This window comes from Oreochromis aureus, linkage group 3, assembly GCF_013358895.1.
Source record: "Oreochromis aureus strain Israel breed Guangdong linkage group 3, ZZ_aureus, whole genome shotgun sequence".
NCBI classification, from domain to species: domain Eukaryota; kingdom Metazoa; phylum Chordata; class Actinopteri; order Cichliformes; family Cichlidae; genus Oreochromis; species Oreochromis aureus.
In genome coordinates this window covers 10,820,248-10,834,275 of record NC_052944.1, presented here as the reverse complement: position 1 = coordinate 10,834,275, position 14,028 = coordinate 10,820,248, and the positions used below count along the sequence as shown (strand labels likewise).

At 39.9% G+C, this 14,028-nt stretch overlaps 1 protein-coding gene across 5 annotated transcripts; it reads left to right on the top strand.

Moving 5' to 3' along the window:
• Positions 1-2,987: 2,987 nt before the first annotated feature.
• LOC116316455 lies at positions 2,988-13,547 on the top strand. 5 transcript variants are annotated; one of them, XM_039607971.1, is made up of 7 exons: positions 12,006-12,152; positions 12,309-12,359; positions 12,606-12,647; positions 12,822-12,863; positions 12,961-13,062; positions 13,217-13,254; positions 13,356-13,547. In XM_039607971.1, exons 1-7 carry the CDS (start codon positions 12,113-12,115, stop codon positions 13,470-13,472), a joined length of 432 nt encoding a protein of 143 aa, XP_039463905.1. In that variant the 5' UTR covers positions 12,006-12,112; the 3' UTR covers positions 13,473-13,547. The 5 variants fall into 5 exon arrangements, with proteins under 5 accessions (XP_039463906.1, XP_039463907.1, XP_039463905.1 ...); XM_039607972.1 differs by lacking the exon at positions 12,006-12,152 and adding an exon at positions 2,988-3,637 and having other exon boundaries at positions 12,309-12,647; XM_039607973.1 differs by lacking the exon at positions 12,006-12,152 and adding an exon at positions 10,272-10,526 and having other exon boundaries at positions 12,309-12,647.
• Positions 13,548-14,028: the final 481 nt, after the last annotated feature.

Here is a 14,028-nt window from a genome sequence, read left to right as displayed (position 1 = left end):
CAATGGTGTTTTTGTTATGGTTATTTTGTCCTAATATGTCAGCTCTCTCCTGAAAAGAAAAAGACAAAGGCTAGCTTAATTTGTCACACACAACTGAAACAAGGTCTCTACAGATATATATGACGAAACAATGGCATCCTGAATGTTTCATTTAAAGCAGGGGTCTCAAACTTGTGACCCGGGGGCCACTTCCATGTCACCCCTACCCTGACATGAAGAAATCTAATGCAATTTGGTCCTTGAACTTACTTTTTTTTTGTTAGAGTGGATTTGTTTGTTTTTGAGTGCAATGTTAAAATAAGTTCTTAAAAAAGCAAAGAAATCATTGACTATGAAGTCAATATGAGCCGAGAGTACAAACATGTTGAGTGACTGGCTGTGTTAGTTTAGTGAGAGTTATTTGTAAAGAAAATAATTTTCACTTATTCTGTTGTAGTTTTTGTAGTTTATATGTATGATGGGTCTGTCTAGCACAACCCCACCGCTGGAACGAGAAAATTCTACTACATAGCAAAGCAAGACACAAGTAGGCAAAGTTCTTTGTGTTACTCATGCATGAGGGAGAGAACCGGACGAGCGCCGTTCCTTCGCTTGACCTCAGTGGCTCTCGTCTGCTCCCTCGTACCACTCCTCTTTATTGAGGTTACATGAATATGCATAGGTTTATTAACATGTGACGTCTTACATAGGTATACATGTGAACAAAGAGTTGTGTAGGTAAGTGTGTGTGTGTGTGTGTAGGTAGGTGTGTGTGTGTGTGGGGGGGGGGGTCAAGATGTGACCCTGTGAAGACTCCCCAAAGCTGGAGCCAGGAGTCTAGCGGTCCATCTAAACAAAGGGTTCTTATACCAAACCAGATACAGAGTAGGTGTCCTCCTATACCATAAATCAAGAAGAGAAGATATAACCTCTCTCATGACCTTAAGCTCTGTGTGCATGCCAGAGTGCTCTGGAAGGCACACAGAGTCTCCACAGACTACTACAGATCAAACCTCCATTATTATGCAATTGATTATAAAACTCTTAGCATATATGAGTAAATATTTCTAAGCATAAATGACAATCAACAATATGAACCTGACAATGTAGTTTTTGACTAGAAAGAAATAGGATAAGATGGACAAAGGACCCAAAAATGAACAAAGTGGTAAATAGACTGATTCTCATATGGCACTTTTTTCTACTCTGCCAGAGTACTCAAAGTGCTGTATACAACATGCCTCATTCACCCAATCACGTCCTTCTATAATCAAGTGCAATCTAACCAACATTCATACTCTGATGGCCACATCGGAGAGCAGTATTTAGTTAAGATTTTGCCCAAGGATATTTGGCATGCAAACTGGGGAAGCCAAGGATTTAACTACCAAACTTCCACTCAATAGCTGATCTGCTCTACCACTTGAGCCACAGCCACCCCAAAGGGAGGCAGAAGACATAAATACACAGAAGAGTAATGAGGGAAGTGGAAACACATGGCAAACACAGCTGACACAAATAAACATGATGCCACGAGGGAAACAAAACTAAACACACTGAGAATGGAAAACGAGACTGTGAAAATAAAACAGGAAACATAATGAGATGTAGAAATGACAACACGAGCTTGACAATAGGATGTGGAACACACAGACATGAAATACATAACAGACTGGGAACACAAGGAGAGGAACATGGGATCAGATAAGAGGGACAAGGGACGGACAAGAACTCAAAAATGCAAAATAAACTCACATTGCCCAGCGCTCTGATAAGTGTGCTTAATCAGCATGAAGTCATACTCTGCCTCTTGTTTTCCCTGGGGGTTTTTTTTGTGAGTTTTGCTTGTTGAATGTTTCTTTTGTCTGCCCCATTTCGCTTTGCCTGTTACAAAGACTGTCTTCCCATATGACTGTATGAAGGAAGCGGCCATATATTGGCCTTTAACAGACTGGATTAGCCACTTTTAAAAAAAACTTATGGCTCCAAATTATTCATTGAGAGAGCTATAGCTCTGTTCAACTCAAACAAAAACAACAAGAGTCAGAAGACATGAGGGAGGCTGAAATTCATGTTGCTTAAATTGCCAACAGATATTAGCTCTGTGGTGTTATTTATAAAAATCAAACAAACAAAAGATGGTTTACTAAAATCCATGTATCTATCAAAAGTTACATTTTTATGTTTTTTTCTTCAGTTGTTCTTCTTCTGATTTTCATCTGAAAGGAACCTATTATGATTAAATGTGTGGTAAACAGAAACAATGGAACCTGATGACTGTCATACTTAGAGTGAGAGTCAAATGGTCTGAAGGGGGAGGAAGAGAGGGCTGAGTGAACACTGTGATCACTTCACAGGAAGAAACAGCACAGTGTGGTCTGAGAGCAGCTGAAATCACAAGGCCTCTGCAGCCAGTAATGCTATAGTGAAACCTGGCCTACCTATTGTTTGGTTTTATAGGAACAAGACAGATGTTGCAGGTAATGAACAAAGTCTATGCAACAGTAAGACTTCACCAATAATAATAAATATCTGATGTCCTTATTGATTTCAACGGAAGTGCTCCTTGAAAAAGCTTTCCACTTGCTGATCTACTTATGAATGTTACTTAATATTGTATCCAGTATCGAGTAAATGTATGTATGTATGTATGTATGTATGAATGACAAAAAGGATAGCTTTCTCCCTTGATATCTGAACATGTGTAGCGGCCCACCCCATTTTCTGCTGTGTTGACAACACTGTACAATGAAACCCACATACAGAAATAGCATTAACTGCTTTCACATTAAAGTTTCATATCTTTCTTTTGGTTGTTTAAATCAACTTTTTTAATGCATGTAGACAAGATCAAAACAGTCAGTTGAGGTTTAAGTATCACAACCAAGCACACCATTGTTTTTCTCGTGACATTACCAATAAGTTTGATGTGTCACATGGCCCTCTTCCTATTGAAAAAACAAAAGTTGTATCCAAGATGGCCGACTTCTCAATGGCCACCATGGTCACCACCCATCTTGAGGAGTTTGCCCCCTCACATATACTAATGTGCCACAAACAGGACTTTAATATCACCAACCATTCCCATTTTATTACGGTGTATCCATATAAATGGCCCACCCTGTAGATTACTCTAAATAAATTAACATTCCCATGGCAGCTGATTTGCATTGTTACGCCAATGTCCAAATCTCTCTCATTTTTTCTTAATTGTTAAATTGCTTTTATTTTTCATATTTGTATTTTAATATTTTTAATGTTTGTCGATGGCTTAAATGATTTCAGTTGTCCGTTATACAGCAGGCCTGTTTTATTTAAATGTGCTGTATAAATAAAGTGTTTTTACTTCCTGCAGTTCTCAGTGTGAATGTTCATATGCAGTTAAAATAAGAAGCGTAAACACTCTGCTTTAGAGACGGTGATTGTGTTGTCAAGACATTTTTTTCATCAGAGGTGTAAAGTTGCCATAATGTTTTATTGTCATGTACAACAGCATAACATCCTCACAGAGTGATGCTGAGAAACTAGTTCATGCATGGACTACTACTAGGCTGGAGAAGGCTGGATCAGGATGACCTAAAAGTTTCCTGAAAAGCCCTTCAGTTGATCCAAAATGTTGCAGTGAGGGTTCTGACAGGCACTAGAAAGAGAGCATATGGTAAGTTTAATTGTTGAATGTTGTTATTGTGTTTCTTAAATTTGTAGAGTCTTAGTTCAATCTATAGGATCAAGACATTCCTTTGTCCCTGACCACCTCTCCAGCCACTCTGTGCTGGGGGAGGTTTTATTGCAGATACATATTATCTGAAAGATCTGTTTCTTGTGTTTGTAAGCTTCCTGCTTTTATGACCCTTTTGGTGAGCAGGAGGTCACACACACACACACACACACACATTCTCACATGCATACACACACACACACGTTCTTGCACATGCATACACATACACACACACATAGTGCCTTGTCTTTGTAACCAAGAGGGGTCTTACGAGGGGAGGTGCTTTTGCTGTGATGTGTATTGTAACAGTTTGTCAATAAATAGCTGTGAGAGAAGCTGCTCTTGGAAGGATTTGGGTTTGGAGTCAGGTGAGGAGCGTGAGCTCCAAGAGCTGGTTCTGACCCAAAACTTCCCTCGTTAGCGAGTTGGTTGTTCTGTTATGTCTTGCGTTCTTCATGATGAATAAGTCTCTAAACTAGCGGGGTATGTGGAAACACAGACCCAACAGCATATTTCTCCCATACTGGCTTCTCTTCATTGGCTCCCTGTTAAACCCTGAAGTTAATTTAAAATCCTTCTACACATTTTCAAGGTCCTAAATAATCAGGCCCCATCTCATATTAAAGACCTCGTAGTGCAATATCACCATATAGAGCATGTCGCTCTCACACTGCAGGCTTACTTGGAACCAGCTCCCAGTTTTAATTCGGGAGAGAGACTCTGAAAACTTTCTGTTTTTATAGAGTTAATAATAAAATAATAATAGTAATACATTTTATTTCAAAACCCTCAAGGACGCTGTACACAAGCAACAACAACAACAAACATAAAAATTTACAAAATAATGAGGATAAAACATTGAGCAAATAAATAAAATAAAAAATAAAATAAACTAGCAGGATGGAAAAATTTATATGGAATAGGTTAATGTGAACAGGTGAGTTTTTAGTGTGGACTTAAAAAGAGGGAGTGAAGTGATGTTTCTTATCTCCGGAGGAAGGGGGTTCCAAAGATGGCGGGCAGAGCAAAGAAGGAAATGGTGATCTGAAACAGGTCAGAGAGGTATGAAGGCGAGAGATGATGGATCGCCTTGAATGTGTACAAAAGTATCTTGAAACTGATGTGGTATTTTACTGGATAAAATTTTAAGTTATGGGTGGATCAGGTGAAACTGAATCCTGCCTTAGCCTTCCTGTCGTGTCGTGTTAAAACACTCATAAATATTGTGTTTTATATCTGATTGCCTCAAGGCCTTATGATATCCTCCACACTATGCACTTGAACACATAAAAGTGATGATCACCTCTTTCACTGAATTTTGAGTGTTTTAATGAACCTTGTTACATCCGTGGTATTACCGGTCAAAATTGACCACCATAGGAAATGGTTAGTGATGCGCGAATCATGAACGAATCGTTCAATACTCGAGAATCACTTTACTGACTCATGAATCATGATTCACAAGCCCAACTGACTCACTGACTCATCCCTGTTGCTGTTAGCAGCAACATATCTAGCTTATAATTAAAATTGTTGAGAAAAACACAACATCCAGTATCTTAACAAAAACATTTCTGCTCTGAACTGGAAGAAAAAACCCTGAGTAGAAGCTCACATCAAGACAATAGCTCCTCGGTTCACAGTAGCATCGCTCTGCTAACATGCTAACAGCACATTTGAGCTACTCACCCCCTCCTTTCCTGTGCTGAATCATAGGGTAAGCAAATCACTCAGGACTCGCTTACCCCCTCCCTCATGTGCTGAATCATAGAGCCAGCGAATCACTCAGGACTCACTAACCCCCTCCCTCCTGTGCTGAATCGTAGAGTGAACGAATCACTCACTGACTCACTAACCCCCTCCCTCCTGTGCTGAATCATAGAGCCAGCGAATCACTCAGGACTCACTAACCCCCTCCCTCCTGTGCTGAATCGTAAACGTAAGCGAATCACTCAGGACTCACTAACCCCCTCCCTCCTGTGCTGAATCATAGAGCGAACGAATCACTCACTCACTCACTCACCCCCTCCCTCCTGGCTCACAGCTTCTTCTTCTTCTTGGTTGGCAACCAATGTTATAGGCAAGCATTACGCCCCCTGGCTCACAGCTCAGTGGACATTTAGATGAGAAAATATATATTTGACACATTTAAGGAAAATACTAATAAAATAAAAATAAACAAAATAAATGTTCCCTTTAGAAATTTTTTTACTCTTTTTTGCTCTATAAAATAGTTGTTTTCTTTTAGAATCACTCATCTTAGCAGTAGGATATACATGAAAAGAGAAAAGAAATTAAGTTTGAGTGAAAATGTACATTTTTTGCACTCTCTGGTCAACTGACTCAGTGAATCAAATGACTCAAAAAACCCGATTCACTTTGGTGAGCGACTCATTAAAACTCGATTCAGTAAAAAGAATCAAATTTACCATCACTAGAAATGGTGACCAGTCAATTTTCACCAGGAACACTGAAGTAAGAGGGATGGGGGTGCACAAAACTGGAGGGTTAGTTATACTGCAAAAGGTCTAGGCTGCTGGGAGCTTCTTCACCCACCTTTTTCACTTACTATGTGTTTTGTTAAATTCTCAATTCTTTGATCTTTTGGCTGAAGGAAGAACAACACTCGGTGTATAAATGCTCAGTCAACAATCTCTTTATTCCATATTCCATACAAACACAATGAGCATTGAAACGTCTAGACGGGAGATGTGGACAGGAGGGTGTCCGCCAGATCTCGAAGTGTCTGACCGTTTCTCACAATCTTATAGCTCCAGCTCCCCTCCACACTAAGCATTCACATTCTTTCTATCTTACGGAGCCTAAGTGACGGCCTTGGCTTCCTGTTTTATCTCCTCCTGAAGAGATGGGGCAGAAAACCTCTACATTATGTTCTGTTCTCTTTGTAATCAGAAAAGAAAGGCCATGATTCTACACAAACAGCATTTCTAATAACTGAGCAGTATAATGCATCATAAGCAACGTAATTCATTCACAATAAATCAGCAGTCTAATGTAATACAAATCAGTCTATTAAATGTAATAGTTATCACCTTCTTCTAAGTCTTCTAATAATGCAACCTAAAACTACATAATGATTTCACAATCTTTAATAAGAGGTATAACTAGGGATGGGTACCGGTATCCGGTGCCATTATGGCACCGGTTCTGACATAAACGGTAGTAACCAGACCGAAAAGCAGCGCACATTTCGGTGCTTTATTTTGGTGCTTTTTTTTCCCTGAGATGTCATACACTTTGAATTCTAGCCAATCATTTTACCTTTCCAAGGATAGTAGGCGGGTCCAGGTACGTACGTTCTTTTAGAGCAGAGCTACAGATTAAAAATGTCCAAGGCGAAGTGGTCAAAGTCTGGCTGTACTCCACAGCAAAAGATGCAAACTCAGCAGCCTGCAACAAGTGCTTTAAGGTGATACTGTGCAAAGGAGGTAACACCTCGAATCTGATGAAACACCTGGCGACGCATAGCGTTTTTTTAAAAGCCGAGAAATGCACTGTATTTGATAGCTTGCTGCAAGGGCTCACACCGAGCACATCTACTGCGGGTGTGGTGCCTGTTATCGGACCCGGAATTAGCAACATCCCGCAAGAACCCGAAGATTAGAGTCCTGGCCCCTAGCCTTGTCAGTGTAGCAGAAATGATGACGGGTGATGATGGCAGCAGCAGCCGTTCCTCTCTGCGTGAGTAGCTTAATGTTGTTCGTGTGTAATTTACATTGAGTAGGCTAACCACGTTAGTAAATTAATGCATGTAAGGTGAACTAGCAAACACCGTCGTAGTTACATGCGGCTGTCTTCTTGTTTGATGGCAGATACTCCCTTCACCCTGGCCAAAAAAGCTAAAATGACCCCCCAAAAAGTGGGAAACAGCTAAACATGAGAGGTTTTTGGATAAAGTTTGTGGTTTTTTCCATTGTTTAAGCACTGCTTCCAGAGAGTGATACCATATATGCCCCATAGCTGCAGAAAAGGCTAACATTGTTATCTTTTTAGAAAAAAAAACAGCTAAACATAAGAGGTTTTTGGACAAAGTGTGTGTTCTTCATTCTTTAAGCACCGGTTCGAACACCGTTTAAGCACCGGCACCGTTTCAAAATCGGATAAAACCTAAACGATACCCATCCCTAGGTATAACGTGGCATAAGATAGTATAATAATCTCACAGTTTATTATAACATGTTGCAGTTAGTTATTATTAATCACTGACACTTCCACAGTGTCAGTGATCATTCCTTTGCCCTGTCCTTGCTCCTCACCCCCAGCTGGTTGCTGTAGATAAATGGTGAATTGACTGATTCTTATATAGCACTTCACAATCTGCCTTTGGTGGCTTTTCGGCTAGCAACTGTGACATTCAGCAGTCACCTCATTGTTTTGACACACAAAACAAAACAATCGACAGCACTACACACAATTAAAGAACACACTTAGTACACACTCCAAACATGCTAAATGTCACAAACCTCTCACATCTCAAAACTCACCATCTCTCTCTCACCTCCATCACTCCCACATCTTTCCCCTCTTCCTAAACAACCAACTGCCACATGTTCTCATATAATTTTTGATTGGTTGTCATATTACATTTTTCCACCAATAGGAAAGGGATGGGGTCTTTTTGCTTCGAAAATGCTGTTTTTAAAAGTGACTATATTATACAGGAAAAAACATCACATACATTTTTTCATAAACCCGTGGTTCACACAAGGCTTGGACCCAAATGCAGACTCAGTGCACACAATTAAACTGCTTACCAGACTTTATTTATACGGAAGGAATGAAGAATGTGGCTAGAGCTAAAAATGTCAGCAGGGACCAGAAACCAAAGGAAAAACGTTTGCCACTGAGTGATCTCAGGTCTGTCCAATGAGACATGGGTGTTCGTCTCCCTTCAGCCAGTGACGCCATTCTTCCCAGGCTAGTTTCATTGCCAGGAGCTCACTATCCCCCATGTTATAATTCTGCTCCTTGGGCAGGCACAGGAGAAAAAGGCACAATGGCTGGAGTTGACCTTGTGGCTCTGACCTTTGAGACAATACTGCCTCCTATTTGAATTAGTTGGACCAATTCAAATAGGCTACAGAGGATTTGCAGCCATTTCAGCAGGTTACAAGGATTTTCTGAGAGCTGGAAGCAAGAGGTCAGACCATCAGTAAGTGGTAAAGAATCTCTCCACAATGCTGAAATGGGCAGTCATTGGCTCAAGCTTAAAAGACGGAACTTTAGTTTGGTCTCCATTGTGTAAGGAACATAAACACTTGCTGGGCTTCAGCCAGGCCTCAACTGGGTAGATGGTGTTTTGGGGGTGAGCCTGGGACACTGGGATGGACCGCTAAACCTTCTCTTTATTTGGGGGAAAAAAACAAAAAAACAAGGGCATATTTATTTTTTTGGCAGACAAAATGGAAAATGACTGTTATTTGTACTCAAAAGGAGAGTCAAATACTCCAGGGGGAGGTAGGGCTGAGTGAGAGACATCATACCACAGGAAGAGAGCTCGCTGTGGCCTGAGACCAAGTGAAATCACAAGGCCTCTACAGACAGCAGAGCTTTACAGCCAAGTCCAAAACCAAATGACTAAATACACTATGGCCAGATAATATGAGACTGCATACGTGTATAGATATTTGGGATATAATTAAAATTTAAGTTAAGTTATAAAAAATTAAATTGCTGCAGCTCTGACATTTTGATTTGAACGCATAAGTAATAAATAAAGTCTGTATGTCAGATGGGAGGTTAATTTTTCATGGAATGCCCATCCTTTTCTCTGCCATCGCTCAAGTTTCATAAATCAGGTGGCCATTTTGCACTGACCCTGCTTCTGCAGTAGGTTATTTTCTGTCTTTTGTAGGTGGCATTATATTAATGAGGCTCATTTTTAAAGCTGAAATAAACTGACAAATCCTAACCCTTCTTCTGTAAAATAAGATTAAATTTCTAACTACTGTGCGTGTTAATCATTATATGTAGGGTTGCATTTTCTGACAATAATCAGACTCAGAATTAGGGATGGGTATCGTTTAGGTTTTATCCGATACCGGTGCCAAATCGGTACTTTTGAAACGGTGCCGGTGCTTAAACGGTGCTCGAACCGGTGCTTAAAGAATGGAAAACACAAACTTCGTCCAAAAACCTCTCATGTTTTTATTTTTAGCAGTCTCTTTTTTTCTGCAAAATGATAAGAACCGTAACAACATATAAACATCATCTGTGCAAAGATTTATGTTTTTAAAGTGAAACAGTGAAAAATTACAGCGCTGTCAATACATGAATATCCAGACGTTGTACAAAAATGTCCAATTCTTGCACACAATTGGACACCATGCCAATTGATTTTTTTAGGTATTTAAGAGCAGTCATTAATTAATTTTATTAACATGCCTAAAAATGCTTTTTTTTTTAAATGCGTTTTTGAAGAATTAACCACACATTTACATGGTAATGGGCCTTTTCTGCCATGGAGGCTTAATTGGCCTCTGGCCCTTTAAACTCTGAGGGGCTGTAACTTTGGTTTCTTTTGGTCAATTTGCATGATTGTGTCAATCTTTTTAATTGTTTGAGCCAATAGAGTCACAGTAACGATGTCACGTTCACGTTACGTCAACCAATCAGATGTTGTAATGCCAAAACCCACATGGGCCCAAATTTACTGCATGTGACGTCTGTCCAGTCACGTGTCTATAGGTGGGTCTAAAATGGAGGTTGTTGACGGAAAACGGCTCTGATGCGGCTAGGTAGGCGTGGTAACTGCTGATAATCACATGGCTACCGGCTACCGGCGAAAATAACGGAGGAAATCTGGACGGTAAGCCAATTTCTGTCTTAGCGCATTTGCGCCGCTGTGTGTTTTTGTGGTCTTCTTTTGCGGCTCATTCAGTGAATTTTGGTCAGAGTGTGGTGAAACTTGGTGTTTGGAATTGGTGATAGTTCTGGAAGATAACCAGCTTTTCTTTAGCCGGTTACATGAAGTCTGGAGAATTTCTGGTTCGCCTTGTTTGTTTAGCAGACTTATGCGCATTTACATAACTGCTCGTTTAATCATGGCTTGTTTTCGTTGAGTTTGGTGGTTGTAGAAATGGTTTATATGACATTTTAGCTGAGATTCAGAGGTTTCTGTGGATACCACACATGTCTGGACTTATATTTCTCACCCCGTGTTATAACCGATTAAACGTGATCTCCTCCTTTTTGCTCGCGGTACCGGGGGCGTGGGGCTTAAAGCATTTGTTGCAGGCTGCTGAGTTTGCATCTTTTGCTGTGAAGTACATCAAGACTTTTGACCGCTTCGTCTTGGGCATTTTTAATCTGTAGCTCTGCTCTAAAAGAACGTACGTACCTGGGCCCGCCTACTATCCTTGTAAAGGTAAAATGATTGGCTAGAATCCAAAGTGTATGACATCTCAAGAAAAAAAAAAAAAAGCACCGAAATAAAGCACCGAAATGTGCGCTGCTTTTCGGTCTGGTTACTATCGTTTATGTCAGAACCCGGTACCCATCGCTACTCAGAATGCTTTATTAATTCCTAAGAAAATTATGTGGTTACCTATCATAATTCGGCTGTGTGGCAGGCAGGAGGAGGAGGAGAACTAGGAAGCGCAGAGGAAAACACAGAGCCAAGAGACCTCATGAAGGTTAATGACACAACAACAAGCAGGGGAAGACTGACGACTAAAATACACCGGTAGGATAACAAGAGGATGGGGAACAGGTGGAAACACAGCTGAGACTAGTCAGACGTAAAGAGACAGGGGAAAAGCAAAACTCACAACACTGAACCGGACACAGGACTATCAAAGAAAGAAAGGAAACAGGAGACAGACACAAAGAGGGGAGACAGAGCGAACATGGAGCACAGAGACAAGAGTAACAAACTGCAACACAGGGACACGGCTGGCTGGGGAGACACAGGAGACGCTAGACAGGAAACTAAAGAAGAGGCGTGAAACACAGGAGACGCACAAGGGCAAAACCAAAGAACTAGGATGAGAATGAAACAAAGAATATTAATAATCAAAAAGATAAACACTCAGGATGATGAAGGTTACTATTGCTCCAAGACAATAAGAACAATAACAGACTGGATTAAATTAAATATTACAATATTAAAATGTTTACAAAGTATAAGAAAGACCTCTTATATATACGAGTAGCTCAGTTATAAATGTTGAGAATATGACAGAGGTGAAATCTATATGATTGATATTTTGATATAGAATAACTTCAAAATAACCCTTTAAAACTAAACACGTGTATCATCACTCTATGACATAAACACATTTAGCTTTGAAAGCAACACAAAACTCCCACCTCTATCACATTTATCACACTGAGAGCACCCTTCCTGGCGAACACACCATCTGCGGACATTGCAGGGCAGCAGTCATGTGAACGATGATGAATGTGATAACAGCTTTAGCTCTTTCTTGTTTCTGTAAGTTTGCTCTATTACTCTTTGACATCATTAGTTAATCTAGCACTTCATTTTAACCCATAATAATTTAAACACATTTGCTTATTAGTAACTTTACAGGTTTAGCCTCATGTTCTTTTGAAGCAATTAAACATCTCATTGTTTCCACTGTTTCAGGCTGGATTACTGTTTCAGGTTCTGAGTTTCAGACCTCAGAGGTGCAGGCAGGTGAGACTGTCACTCTGCAGTGCACCAAGACTTTCACATATGACGTTTTGACCTTCTGGTTCAGACTGATCAACGGAACCACAGCCAACTCTCTTGCTGTTAAGCCAGTGTCTACAAATGTTAATTACAATGCTGAATTTCAAACTGGAAAATTTGAAATGACACAAAACACCTCTGATGTCTTTCTCAAAATCAAACAAGTGGATGTGTCTGACTCTGGGCTGTATTTCTGTGGATTTCTCTCAGAGGGACGTCTAAATTTAAGGGTCATGCAATTAAAGGTTGGAGGTAAATTGTTGTAAATTCTTTGTCTCCTCGTTCTTTGGTTATTGCTCTTTCTGTTTATATTACATATGCAATGTAATTATTGTCAACACTCTGTATACAAAGACTATGGTGGTTATATATTAAGATAAATATATAAATGAGGACTAATAAAATCAAGGCTTTGTCTTTTAATAGGCACCGATGAGCCTCAGGATGACATGGACTGCATCTGTAAACGTAAGTTAACATTTCTTTTATTGTGCAGATGATTAGAAACATTTGAATGTAAAATCAATTTCAGCTGTGTTGCTTTTTACCTTTATTTTTACATTAGAGGCTCACGAGGTAGCAACGCTGACGAGTGTCACCCTGGGTGTTCTGTCTGTTTTCCTCTTAATGGTCATCACTGGTCTGGTTGTTCAACACGGGAAAACAGGTACTTTTTACTTCTACTCTGTATTTCTCATATTTGGTGAAATGTCAACTATATGAAAAAATACAAATGTCAGAAAAACAATAAGAGCAAAGTCTTAGCTTTTAATGTCACTGTATTGTTAACGTAATTGATGATCATGTCTTTGAATTATCAGCTAAAGAACATGAAAATAAGAATCCAGAACAATTTGAGGTGGGCGCTTTTTTTATACAGTATGTTGTAATGTTTAAATATTTTGATGCTTGCACCTTTAAGCCAGTTCAGTTATTTTATTTCTGCACTTTTAATTACAGAATCTGGACCCTGGCACCCTGAAGGATCTAGCACTGCAATCAGCAGTAAAAAGACGCGGGAGGCCTGCAGCACAAAAGCAACCAGAAACTCATGTTATTTATACTACCAACAGATAGACTCATTTCCCTGTTTGACTGTGTTCGTGCTGCTTCCTGTTTTTATTTCTATTTCCTCCACTTGAAATAAATGGATTACACGGCAGTATTTTCCTGTCTCATACTGTGGCGGGTCAGGACTGTTTGGGTTTTGTTTGACAGCTACATTCTGTTGTTCCAGGCAGCGTTACGGTTGCCATGGTTTGAAGACAAATGTTGCAGGTAATGAATAAAGTCTGCACCACAGGAAGATTTCAGCACTAACAACAAATATGAAATGACTTCATTAATTCAAATACTAAGAGAGACATTATTTACAAAACTCTCTTCTTGCTGGTGTAGCCGGTGTGTTTCTGCGTTGTGTCTGACAAAGAAAGGTAAAAGAAAGAAAGACCTCCAAGTAAATAACTTGCTCGCTCCAGCTCCTCTCCCACAGGGGAATTGTAAAAAAATGGGAGAGGCCAAAGGGGGACAACGTATTTATAGCGTTGCACCAAAGAAGAAGAACAATGAGAAGGGGCTCTAACTGATAATGAATATAACTACAGGCTTGAAGGTCCTAACAGTCAGGTATAAA

What these genes read in the sequence shown, in the direction of transcription:
- LOC116316455 (XM_039607970.1), top strand. Translation starts at nt 12,113, where the DNA reads ATGATGAATGTGATAACAGCTTTAGCTCTTTCTTGTTTCT. An exon ending in TGTTCAACACGGGAAAACAG is followed by an intron (nt 13,063 to 13,216) that starts GTACTTTTTACT and finishes TTGAATTATCAG; the next exon opens with CTAAAGAACATGAAAATAAG. An exon ending in AGAATCCAGAACAATTTGAG is followed by an intron (nt 13,255 to 13,355) that starts GTGGGCGCTTTT and finishes TTTTAATTACAG; the next exon opens with AATCTGGACCCTGGCACCCT.